The following is a 13437-nucleotide window of genomic DNA, read 5'->3' on the forward strand; positions in this document are numbered from 1 at the left end:
ATATACATTGTAAGTTGGTTTGCTTATATCAGGGTCCTAACATGATGCTGTGTGCCTCCCTATGAAGTTCTATAGAATGATCCTCTGTCGCCTCTGTTTCCAGTAGACTGATAGTTAGATCCAGAGGCTTGATTAGATTTACGTTTGATTTGATGCCGAGGCATGGGCAGAATTCTTCAGTGCTGTGGTACTTCCTATTCATCACATCAAGAGGCACAAAATATCTGTTGTTATGCTTTATTTTTATAATGACCTGATGAGGAAGGATCATTATGCTTTATTTTTATAATGACCTGATGAGGAAGGATCTTGAGGAAAAATAGGATAAATGATCTTTTCTTTCTCTACTTGAGGGGGTTTCGATTAGGAATGAAGCATCTGACTCACCTTTTAGGATCACTCTGGTAGCTGTGTAGAGACTAGAGTGTGATGGCTGGTTGTCTACCCTTGACATCTATTTTCTCTTTCCTCACTGGGAAGAGAATCACGAACTTTGATTGGATTCAGTGCTGCCTGAGATAAAAGATTGCATTTCCCCAGCCTCCTTTGCAGCTGCTTGTGTTTAAGTGTTGGCCAGTGAGAGTGAGCAGGACTTCCAATGCAGGTACTTGACAAAAACTCATACAGTGAGAGGTGCTCTGTACTGCCTTCTCCTTCTGCCTGCAGTTTGGCTGTGAGAGATAGCTGGCATCCCAGGAGTCACTGTTTCATCAGGTGACACTGAAGTTGGACACTGCTAAAATGGTAGTGCAGGAATTTAGGAATTTGGGTTTCTGAGGACACTGTTGAGTCACCATAAAACCTGGCCCACCCACCTCTGGACTTCTTAACAGAAGAGGAATAAACTTCTATTTAGTTGAAGTTGCTCTTATTTTGTCTGTTCCCTGTTATACGTAGCAGAACTGAACCCTGATGAATACACAGACAAGAGCCTATTGTAGTAGTTGGGCAAAAAATGAGGATGATTTGTGACAGCAAAGGTGATAAGGAGTAGGTAGACTAAGCATATGTATTTTTAAGGTAGAGCTGTCAGGATTTGCTGATGAATTAGATAAAGGCATATGAAGAAAAAGGAGTCTAGTTTCTTACAGCATTTTGGCCAGAAATGGACCAAATGATGCTTCCATTTATTGAGATATGGAAAATGAAAGAAAAGTAGGTTAGTGAGGCTGGGTGGATATAAAGTAGGGAATCAGGAACTGTTTTTTATGTTAAGTTTGAACTTCCCTTTAGACATCCAAGTGGAAATATCAAGTAAACAGTTGGACACAATTGTCTGCAATAAAAGGGAAATGTTGGGGCTAGAGACAGATATTTTAAAATCATAAGTGTAAAGATGGTACCAAGAATAGAGGAGGTGATGTTGAGAGCGAGTGTAAATAAAGAACAGGTTGGGGAAGGGCGGAGATGCCAACAGAGGATAACACTAAGAAGGGGCAGTAGGAGGAGGAAAATCAGGAGACTGCATTGCTCTGGAGTCCAGATGAATAAAGTATTTCAGAACAGAGGAAGAGGTCAACTGTGTCCAAAGCTATGAAAAGTAGAATAAAACAAGATGTGGAATTTGCCATTGAATTTGGTAAAATCATTAGTGACCTTGGTGAGAACAGTTTCTATGGAAGGCTGGGTACAGAAGCCTGATGGGATGGATTGAAGAGAGAATGGAAATCAAGAAAGTGGTGCTATTGAGTATATATAATACCTCTGAGGAGTTTTGCTGTAAAGGATAATTGGGAAAATGTGGCAGTACCTGCAGGTGGATATTGGGATTGAGGGTAGGTTATTTAATATTTAAGATAAGGCTATTCAGGCATTGTTACAAGCTGATATGTGAATGTTCAGTAAAGAGGGAAAACTGATGCTTCAGGAAAATCCTAAGGTACATAGGAAGGATTGATATCTGGTATAAAAGGAGAGTAATGAAGACAGAATATATGGGTATAGATATAGGTGGATTGGTAGAGCTAGGGTAACATAGAAAGCAAAAAAAGTTAAAGAGGAAATTAATTACCTTAAGTGGATGATTTGTACATGCATCATGAAATAACCACACAACCATTGTATCCTAATGATAAAAATGGTCAAAACAAATTTGGAAGTCCTCCGGTCTCTGCCAGCCAAAGATCAGAGGTCATTCCCTTTTTTTAATTGAAGTATGGTCACTTTACAATGTTGTGTTAATTTCTGGTGTATAGTATAGTGAGATATATATATTCCTTTTCATCTTCTTTTTCATTATAAGCTGTTACAAGGTGTTGAATATAGTTCCCTGTGCTATACACTAGGACTTTGTTGTTTATCTGTTGTAATAGATGGAGAAGTGTAGATGCCTCTAGGAAGCTGAGACCCCAGCTAAAACATATGAAGAGTCAGAGTGGTAGAGGATAAGGCCTGAGAGACCTGATCAGCCTTGTTTTTAAACTGATTAGGACTTGAGAACTGATTCTTCCCCTTTGGAGGTGAATTTCAGATTGAGAAGATACCGTAAAATAAGTACTTTAACTGGTTAGGGAATTTATAACATTTTTCAGGAACACTGAGTACTGAATGCACTGAGTCCTGATCAAATCTGGTTTTATTGTGTTAGCTATTCCACCGTCAAGTTTAGGAGTGGGAAAAAGGCAGAAGGAGGATTGTAAGGGCTTAACCACACCGGCTGTGCTTGCCCTTGAATGCCTGGAGAGTCATTTGCTGCAGTAGAAGACATCATTTTCCTTCACCTGAGACTTTAAAGGACAAGATTATTGCTGTGTCTTCTTTCTGTCATGGAGCTAATATAAAAATCAAGATTTATTCTTTTCACTTCTCAGAGTCAAATCTGCCATTTTCATATTTTGCTGCCCTTTTTTTTTTTTAAGCTTGGAGGATAGGCATGTTAGAAGGAAGGCTAATGGATTGGAATGGATTGACAATTTCATCTGGTGAGCATTGTTATTTAGGATAACATTTTAGGTTACAAAGTAATTCATGGCTAAGTCTCTCACAGTAGAGGGGAAAGAGCTCAGAATTAATCTTTTGGCTCTGAATGGTGACCTGGTTGCTCTGCATTTAAGTACAGTGGAAGGAAGTCCATCAACGGAAGTAATTGCTAAGCTTGCAGGCTGACAAAGCCTCCCAAGCTGAATTAATTTTAAGTCAGTAGAGCAATTGATAATTGTATATTATATAATCTAATATCGTCATGTTAAATACAGAACTTCAGAGATGGGAATACATTTTTAAGGAGTTGTTTAAAGAATTTCTTCATATTCTTTTATGAGCGTGTGAATTGACTATGAAAAAATATGTAATTCTGATCAATCTTCAAATCTTCCTCATTTGAAAATTTGAAAAGATTTGAAAACATCCCTGTGAATATTTCAGTTAGCCTCCTGAACAATTTTCAGCTGTCTTCAAGGAAGAGAATATGTAAATATGGAATAAAATAAGACAAATTACTCGGGGGTTACCTCTCATTCTGGATTCAGTAGCATCTTTTGTTGTGTCTCTCAAAGCCTCAGTTAATATTAAGTTTCCAGATGTGCCAGCAGCTTTCCAGTTTCTAATTCCCAACGAAACCTTTGCTTGCTGGGTTTGATCTAAGAAAAAACAAAAACAGTACTTATCTCTTTAGGATTCTGATGTAATCATACTAGGCTGTTGTTGAATTCTGTGGGGTTTTCTAGGATCAAGTATGCTTCATGTAATTTGTATTTCCTCATGTCTGAGTATCATAATTTTTGAGCATGGCCTTACTATGCAGAAACCAGAATCAATTAAACAGGTGAGTCCAACAACTCAATTTTAGTCAATTTCATGAATACGGTCCATTAATTTTTATTACTTGCTTCTACTGTAGGACCTTTACACTTGCCAGGAATCCTGCCTTTTCCAGGAATCCTGCATTTACCATACCTGCATTTACCAGGGATCCTGCATTCCTAGACCTCACCTGACTGGATTCTTTAGCTACTCAGGTCTCCATCCAAAAGTCACCTCCTCAGGGAGGCCTCCTTGGTTGTTCTAATCTAAAGCAGCCCCTTCCCACGTTATCACTTTTCCATGTTTTGTTTTCTTCAAAGCCCTTATTGTTCTCTGAAATTATCTTGTTCTATTATCATTATTACCAGGATTATTATTATTATCCTAACAACAAAAGTAAACACAAATGGAGTTTTTTAATGTGCCTTACACGAGCCACTGTATTTAATACATTTGGGTGATGACAGCTAACATGTCTTGAGTACTTACTGCCCATCAAGCACTAGGCTAAGCATTTACCACACTAGGCCAGGTCAGTGTCATCTCTTGCCTGAACCACTGCAGTGGCTTCCTAACCAGCCATCGTTTTTTCTTTTTAGCTTCCTTACAGTTCATTGACTACACAGCAGCTAGTAGTTCTTGTAAAACATAAATCAGGTACATCACGATCAGCTTCCAGCATCATTAATGTCTTCAGCAATCCTCAGATCCTCACAACGGCTTACAAGATCCTGTGTGGTGTGATCTGGCCCCTTACAACCTCTTTGCTGTATCTCTAACCTCTCCTTACCTTGTTCCCCTTTGGCCACAGTCTCTGAGTCACGCTTCAGCCAGATTACCAACTGTCCCCATAACTTCACTTCTCCCTTCACTTAGGTCTCTGCTGAAATGTCAGCTCCTCATAGAGGCCTTTCCCAACCCTCTCTATCCCCTTTTCATGCTGTATTTCTCGTCACTCAATGTTAATGTTACTCATTTGCTTGTCTTCAGCAAATGTTTGTTAACTATTTACTAAGTACCAGCCCTGTTCTAGGCACTCAATATGTGAAGTCAATGCAAGAGACAGAATCCCTGTTGACTTGGAGATATTTTGGGGAGATATACAACAGACTTGGTAAACAGGTAAAATAGATAATATGTAAGATGGCTTTGGGAAAACTAAAGCAAATGAAGGGCTGGGGAGTGACGGGACAGGCGAGGGAGAGTTAAGTGCAAAACAAGGCCTTCAGGGAAGGTCTAAGGGAGAACATGGACATTGTGCAAAGTCCTGAAGGAGATGAGGGAGAGGGAGATGTGAATAACTGGAGGGAAGCATGTTCTGGACAGAATAAACATCGTGTTTGAAAGCTCTGAAGGGGAAGCATCTCTAGAATGCTCAAGGGGCAGCAAAGAAGCCTGTGGCTGGAGCGGAGGAGCCAGTCAGGGGAGAGGTATGGCCAGAGGAATGACAGGGGCACCAGGCCATAGACTCACCATCACCCCAGTGCTTTGCTTGGGATACTTTGGGAGCTTCCTGAGCTGACTTATGTTTCAACTGGATCTCTCTGGCCCTTGTGTGGAAAATAGACTTTAGGGGAGCAAAAGTTGAAATAAAGAGTCTAGTTAGCACAGGAAAGATTGGAGTGGCCAGGACCAGGGTGGCAGGGTGGAGGTAGTGAGAAGTGACATGGTCTGACTGTATTTTGAAGGTCAGTCCTACAGAATTTACTAAGAAATTGAGGAATAATGCAGTCAAAGATGCTTCATTCCAGGGTATTCAATCCAGGCCCCTGGAAGAATGGAGATCCCAGTACCAAGATGGGGAGGCAAAGAGGGAACAGATTTAGGGTGAAAGGAAGGTCTTGAGCAGGACTTCAGTTACCATTGTGGAGCCTTTGTGGAAATGAGAAAGGCTCCCATGCTGGGCTGGTGCAGCTGGAGCCAGCAGAGTGGACTGGATTTCAGGCCCCATTCCTTCCCTTTGGCAGGACATCTTTATGCACAATTGCAGGCAGTAGCATTAGTCAGGGACTTTGCTTTGGGACGGGGACAGTTTGCATCCAATGAGATGCTTATTGGGCCACTGAGTATGAGTTTGGAGTTCAGGGAGGCAGAGAGGCTGCAGGTGTAAAGGGTCTGTCGTGGGAGCCTTCCTGGCTATTTTATGTTTATATTTATTTATGTGTTTGTTTGTGTGTTACATTGTATATTAGATATGCTTTATTTACCTGTTCATTGTCCTCCATCACTGTGTAAGCTTGAAGTGTTTACATCTGTGTTTTCTACTCAGTTATATTCCCTGACCCAGCTCCGTGCCTAGCACCTGAAAAGTTAATAAACATGGTTGGATGAATAAACAAACCGAGGATACCGCTGCTTTCTCCTTGTCCAGTAGGGTTCATGAAATTGAGTTCATGGTCAGATCTATATGTCAATCAGTATGTCAGACATTCCCATTCCTGCTCTATGCCTAAAGCACAAAGAGAGTTTTTTAAAAACCTCCACCCCTGAAAACCATTTACTGCGTGATTACCAAAAGGAAACTTAAGTTCCCAGTGGACTTTATACTTACCAAGATTGCCTCGCAGCCAAAATACACACAAAAATGATGGAGAAACTTAAAATGAAGGAAAATGAATGTAGTTTAAGTAACAAATTCCTTTCATGGTGACTTCTGAGCTTCTGGCTTATTGTTGGGGGTCTGTTAATGCTTTCCTTGCACAATTAACTTGGGGGTGAGGGTTTACTTTTCACCTTTTCTTTGTTGCATTGATGTTGCATTGAGGGTGAGAGTTCCATTCTTCTATCTTATGAGAGGACATAAAGGGTGACTTAATTCAGCATTTCTGTTGCATTCGACTGAAGACTGAAGAAGATAGATGCCCATGACTCAAGACTGGGGAAGATACATGCCCAGGCCTCAGCATTTTTATTTTGAATGGTTGGTAATAGCTTTGCATAAGAGGTCAGGTTTAAGGTGGACTATGTATCAGTTATTATTATTGTATAATAACAGACCACTCCCAAATTCAATGGCTTAAAATAGTAAACATTTATTATGGCTCACAAGACTACAGTTCAGCTGGTCTTGACTGGCCCACTGATAAGTTGAGTAGGCAACTTAGCTTGTTTTGATTGGGCTCTTTCACATATCTGGGACTGAAGGCTGGTCTAGCATGGTCCTGGCTGAGACATCTGGGCTCTCACAGTAGGCCAGACCAGTCTTGTTTACATGGCTGGGTTTCAAGAGCAAGAGTGGAAATGTCCAAAGCTTCTTGAGGCCTTAGCTTGGAACTGGCGTAGCATAACCACTGCCATATTCCACTGGTCAAAGCACAGGGTGAAGAAATAGACTCCACTCATGATGCAGAAGCTGTACACTCATATTGCAAAGAGTGTGGTCATAGACCATTAATTGGAGCCATCAATCTAACACATGGGCATGAAGGATTAAGTTGGTAGGGTTCAGAATGATGACATGAGGGAACTGGTGTGAACCTCCTCTGATCTAAAGAAGCATGTGCCTTGACTATCCCCTATCCCACCTCCCTAATATCTGGGAAACACAAGAAGCATTAGCTTCCTTACTAGCTTGTAGGTTTTAATACTTGAACTGTACTCTTTCTCTCAGAACAAAGTATCTCATTGAAAGTACATGTTTAATTGTCTTGAGAAGGTTTCATAGAATATATTCAATTGTTTTGCAAGATGCTTGTCATACAGCCATATTTTTTGCAGTTATCTCGATCATGTTGGTGTTTCCACAAATAATGATTGTCCTCTTCTCTTGTAGGATTATGCCCATATGTTGACCTGTGTTACTGAAAGAGAAAAGTTTATCATACCCATCAAAGCTCGAGGTGCACGAGCTATCCTAGATTTTCCTGACAAACTGAATTTTTCTACTTGCCCTGTCAAATACAGCACTCAGAAGATTCTGCTGGTGCGAAACATTGGCAACAAAGATGCTGTGTTTCACATCAAAACTTGTAGGTATGCATTCCTTCAGCTCTTGTTTTTGACTGATTTTAGCTAAATCTAGTCAGCACAGGTCATTTCTTAGACTAGCAGTCAGGGTACAACTGCTTATTACAATCTTCAGTTGCAAGGCTGGGAGACCTCCCTGATGTGGGGCAGACTTCCTCTTCATCCCGTGAGGAAAGCAAAATTCAAGGTTACCTGTTTGGATGTGGATGGTTTTCTGAAATGCCAGAGAAGAGTCTTCCTATTTAGCATAGAGATTGGCTCTCATGGGAATCTATTAATAAACATGTTTATTTTGACTGAAATTTTATGACTGACTGTATTAGTTTTCTGCTGCTATTGTAACAAATCACTGCAAACTTCATGGTTTAAAGCAATACAGATTTATTATATGACATTTCAATAGATCAGAAGCCTCATTGGGCTAAAATCCCAGTGTCGGCAGAGTTGTGTTCTTTTCTGGAGGCTCTAGGGGAGAATCCCACTTTTCAGGCCACCCACAGTCTTCTCATCTGAAAAAATGGGGAAAAGTATAGTAGCCACTTTATAAGGTTGTTGTAAGTAATAAATGAATGAATAAACATAACTGCTAGTATATAGCAAGTGCTATATAGTAAGTGTGTCTTCTTTTATTGTTTCTTCAAATGAGCTACTGCCAGTGTGGTGGACAGAATAATGTCTCCTCAAATATGTAAATGTCCTAATCCCCAAGAGCCTATGAACATGTAGTGTTACATGACAAAGGGGGATTAGGGTTGCAGATGTAATTAAGGTTGCTAATCAGCTGACCTTAAAATGGGGGGATTATCCTGGATTATCTAGGCAGGTCCAGGCTGTCACAAACATCTTTAAAAATAGAAGAGGGAAGCAGAAGAAGAGTTCAGAGTGATAAGATGTGAGAGAAACTCAACCTGCTATTGCTGGCTTTGAAGATGAGAAAACTGAGCAGTACAAAGGTTATATAACTTTCTCAAGAGCACATAGCTAGTAAGTGAAGTTGTTTGACTTTAATCGGATTATTTATGGGGTAGCTACAGTATAGTTCACACTATGGGACAATATAAATATAATAGGACAATCTTTGCCCTCACCAACCTAAGATGGGAAAGAATGATTGTTATGGGACACAAAAACACTGGCTGATTAGCAAGATCATAACAAGAATGGCCAGCTTGGGAAAACAGGAGATGGAAGGTCAAGTTCTTTTCTATGACTTTTTTTTTTAAGTGCATGTATTGTGCTGTATCATGAGCTCATTTTCAGAAGGGCTTTATCTGTGGAATCTTTTGCTAGTTTAAGGACACATCTCTCCAGAAAGGATTAGCATTTTTTCCTGCTTGGTTTCAAATGTTAGATTGCGTAGACTACCCTTCTGTTAATTTCTTGGCATAATGGTTCCTGGACTGATCATGCATATCTAAGCCTCATATCTGCATAAGATACATGTCCAAAGTTATGAATTCCCTAGAGAAAGATTCTCTCCTTCAAAACCGAGATAGACGTTTTCCCTTGTGCTAATGGGAGAATGTTGTGGTAGCCCTTCAAATTTCCCAGGTTTACATGGGGATTTTGTTACCAGTCCTCTAACTTGACCATCCCAAGGCCTTGTCTCCTGCTCCAGCAGGGCTGTTAAAACCCACATTTCAGGCTTATTGTTCTGGTTCTTTTTTCTTCTTTGTTTTTGAATCCTGTGGATTTGCCTTATTTATTTTTTTTTTTTGCATGCTCAGCTACACATTCTATGTAAGTTATATTTTATCCAGTCTTTCTAGGTATTTTCGGATGGGTTTTCAAGTTTACTCGGGCTGGCACATTATAGGTAGCCAGGCTGCCATAATACAGGTTGAGGCGCATTCCTCAGGAGGGAATTTGTGTTTATTCTTCCATGTGTCCCCGGAGCACCACTCTCTCTGAACCTTTTCACGCAGATCCAAGTTTCTGTCTGGTATCATTTCTTCCTGGCTTAAAAACTACTTTAATATTTCTTGTAGCACAAATCTAATGGAAATTCTCTCAGTTTTTGTCTAGCTGAAAAAAAAGTATTTTGCCTTCATATTTTGAAAGATATTTTCTCTACAATATGGAATCTGAAGTGACAGTTACATATACACATTTTAAAAAGTACTTTAAAGATGTAACTTCATTGTCTTTTGGCTCATATTTTTCTAGTGAGAAGTCTGCTGTAATTCCTATCTTTGTTCCTCTGTTTGTAATTGTGTCTTTTTCTTGGGCCGCCTTCAAGATTTTGTCTTTATATTTGGTTTTTAGCAGTTTGAATGTGATGTGTCTAGGTGTGGGTTTTGTTTTTGTTTGCTTTTTGTTTCAAGGATTTTCTTTTGCTTTTATTTAGTTTTGCTTTCAGTCCTGCATGAGTTTTTCTGAGCCTCCTGGATCTTTCATTATTTTTGGAAAATCTCAGCCATTATCTCTTTGGCTATTTCTTCTGGTCCATCCTCTCTCACCATCTCTTCTGCTTGTAGGGAAGTTCTGTCTGCCACAGGTGAAACCACGTGCACATGTCTCATCTTCCTTAGGGGCAGAGATTGTCCATTTTTAGGTTTCAGGTCACTTGTTTGCCCTGCAACCAAAACTCTCTGATGGGTTTGAGAAAAATTGTGATATTTGTTGTTTATCTGGATTTTTTTCATTGTTAGATTGGGGAAGACACTCTTTCCAGCTCTCTGCAGCCTAGGTGGAAGCAGGACTCTGAACCACTTTAGATAAATCAATCATCAGAGGCAGAGGGAGAGTTCTTTTGAAAATCAGTGTCTCCTGATGTTGTCAAAGTGGTTATACAACCTTTGTTTGTCATTTCATGGTGAGACTTATGTATTTTGGTTGAAGGAGAGGGAGCAGGTTGTTCAGCTGGCTCACCATGATTTAGAAAGAACCAGTTTTTTTTTGATATTTAAAAAAACAGCCTTTCACAACCATTATGCACGTTAAGTAAAAAAATAACACACATTAAAAACTTCCTGTTACATTGTATTGTTTCAATGAAAAAGCGAATCCACCTAAGGTGGAAAAATAGGTACAGACAGCATATCCTCTGTTCTGTAAACTTAACCCTAAAAACTATACATAAATGGCAATTTCTTACATAATACATTCATGTGAAGTGAAACAAAATCACAGGTTTAATAGTGTGAAGTTACAGGAAAAGATCTAAAACTTTTCTCTTCCCTATAACTATGAATGTGAATCATCTTTTCCTAGTATAGAAACACTTCTGTGGTAAAATGGTGAGCTAACTTAAGGACTAGCCGGGAATCATAATGACATTAGAAACTCTAGTCCAACATGCCCATTTTACAGATGAAAGAAGTAAAGTCTGAGAAGGGAAATGATTTACTCAAGTTCCTTTAGGAAGTTAGTAACAAAACCTGGATTAAAATAAACATGGGCTGGCTCTGGCCTTGTTTACCTTCATATTCATTCTTTGCCCTTCCCCGGCTCTGCTCAGGTATCACTGTAGAGCTGTGTTCGCCCTGCTGTCCTGGGCTTGCTGGATTCCAGCTGGGTCTGACCAGTGAGAGGCACTGGAAGGAGACTGGAGAGCAGGAAGAAGCTAGAATATTTCTCCTACTGCCTCTCTGATTTCAGCAGAGTCCGCAGCAGGTGACTGCATCTGCTCTCTTGTTCTAACTCCTTTCTGACAGACCTACCATGGTTCCAGCTTCTGCCAGGTCCCCAGGATCTGGTAACACTTCTTCCTCTCCTTCTGTCTCCAGCCCAGTGGTGGAAAGGGCTTACTGCCGTTACCATTCTCCAACCTTTCCCACCATTACAATTGGACTTTTCATCTTTTTCATCTTCTGTGTAACCAAGTATTTCAATTCAATTTCCTGCTTATTTTGTTTTCTGGTTTAAGACTCTGCAGGAAATGGTAGTTTTATGTTCTTTCCACAAGATGTGTTTTCCAACCATGATGTCAGTTCTCTGAGCTACATCAAATCCTTTCAATAAATCCCTTTTCTAAGTTAGCCAGAATTGGTTTCTGTTGTTTGCAACTGAAAACCCTAGTGACTACAACAAGAAAGGATGCTGTTGAATTTGTGGTCACGTTGTATTGAATCAGAATCTCTGGGGGGATCCCCTGATGAGTATCTGTTCTTAAAAATGCACAGGTGATTGTGTTGCCCAGACAGTGTTGAGGCTGACAAAATGTTTGTCAATAGACATGGTAGAGCAGTGGATATAGTTTGAGAATTTGGAGTAAAAAATTCAGGGTCTGTTGGTATTTCTGCTTTTACAGTCATTATACAGTTAGAAATAATACCTCAGGAAATTGTTTAAAAAATTATATTTTTTCCTTAAAACAATGATTTAATTAATAGTTAAGTTTATAAATGGCTAGGTTCATATAAATTATAAAAAATAAAGTTCCCTTTATGTGTCTGTTGCTTCCATTAGAATGTGAGTTTCTCAAATGCAAGGATTATATCTCTTTTCATTTGTCTGTCCCCAGCATCTAGCAAAGTGTCTAGAATAAATAAGTGCCCAATAAATGTTTATAGGATGCCTAACCAACAGTATATCACAACAGCGGAGCTACGGCTATAAACTTCTACAATAATTTAAAATAAAAAACATGCTCCAAATACTATAAAAGAGGCATAATCTTTTTTACACTAATAAAAGGAGCCACAGTGTGCTATAAAATATACAGAGAACATAAACAATTACTCTTCAACTTTATTACAAATTTGACCTAAAACTCTAGTAGGTACCAGAGTAACTTTGACTATTAAAGTATGATTAATTTTGGATGGTGAAATAGGAAGGATTAAGAAGCAATTTCAAAATCTAAAACCTCAAGTTAGGAATAAGAAAGATTATCTGAAGGAAAAATACTATACTAATACTATATTCAGTATTTGGTATAATAGAACCAATATTTAGTCTTCTGCTAAAATACTGAATCATTTGGATAGAATAGTTTTTCTTAAGAGCAATTTATAGTGGATTAAATAAAAATTCAAAATCTTTCCTGTGGCTCTTGATTTGTCACAAACCTGAATTCCCTCCTTAATCAGGTATTTGGTAGTAATGAGGATATGATATCAAAACCAAATATTTTGGTAGACAGAGCCAGCCTTATACCCTGGAGGAACCCTTTTACCTCTTTGGAAGAGCATTTTCTGGTACTTGGTATTCTCTAGACTTTTCAGCCTGTCTGCTTGTAGGAAAATGAAATACAAAATCAAATTATAGACAGTATTTAAGCACCAGAATTTAACACACTCTATCCAATTAACATCTGATTTATTGAGGAAGCTCAGACAGCTCTAAGTAGCAGTGGCTATCCCAGGTGATTTTCTAACGACTGAACAAGTTTAGTTTAATATAAACCCAACAAGTAGCACAAAAGGAAAGAATCTATTACCACTGTATGAAATTAGGATTTGTGGAGGTCCTAAGAAGAGTTCCTTTGTCCATAGAAAATTAGCTTAGATTCTATAATTTAATACTATCCAATTCATTTCAAAACTGTTCTTTTGCTACTAAGAGATGTTTGAGAAGCAAATGAAAGCACAGTGTAGGAAGAAAAATACTAGGAACCAGGGAAGCAGAGATAGAAGGAAATATTACATTGTTTTTCCCAAAGCCATGAAACTGGGCCCAGTTCTTAATTCTTCAGATTCTTCTATAACGAAAGAAAGAACTTTAAAGATGGTGAGACTCACCTTCATCTCCCATCAAAAGTCTACTCCTTTTCTGTTACACCAAGAT

The 13437-nt window shown here is 39.1% G+C and overlaps 1 protein-coding gene across 1 annotated transcript in view; it reads left to right on the top strand.

Annotated features, from left to right (window-relative positions):
• HYDIN (HYDIN axonemal central pair apparatus protein) overlaps positions 1-13437 on the top strand; it is a 478970-nt gene that overhangs the window by 202071 nt on the left and 263462 nt on the right. Inside the window, exon 13 of the mRNA XM_072967685.1 lies at positions 7514-7713. Within this exon, the coding sequence (XP_072823786.1) occupies positions 7514-7713 (200 nt within the window). The remainder of the gene's footprint in view (positions 1-7513; positions 7714-13437) is intronic.

This window comes from Vicugna pacos, chromosome 9 (genome assembly GCF_048564905.1).
Source record: "Vicugna pacos chromosome 9, VicPac4, whole genome shotgun sequence".
Lineage (NCBI taxonomy): Eukaryota > Metazoa > Chordata > Mammalia > Artiodactyla > Camelidae > Vicugna > Vicugna pacos.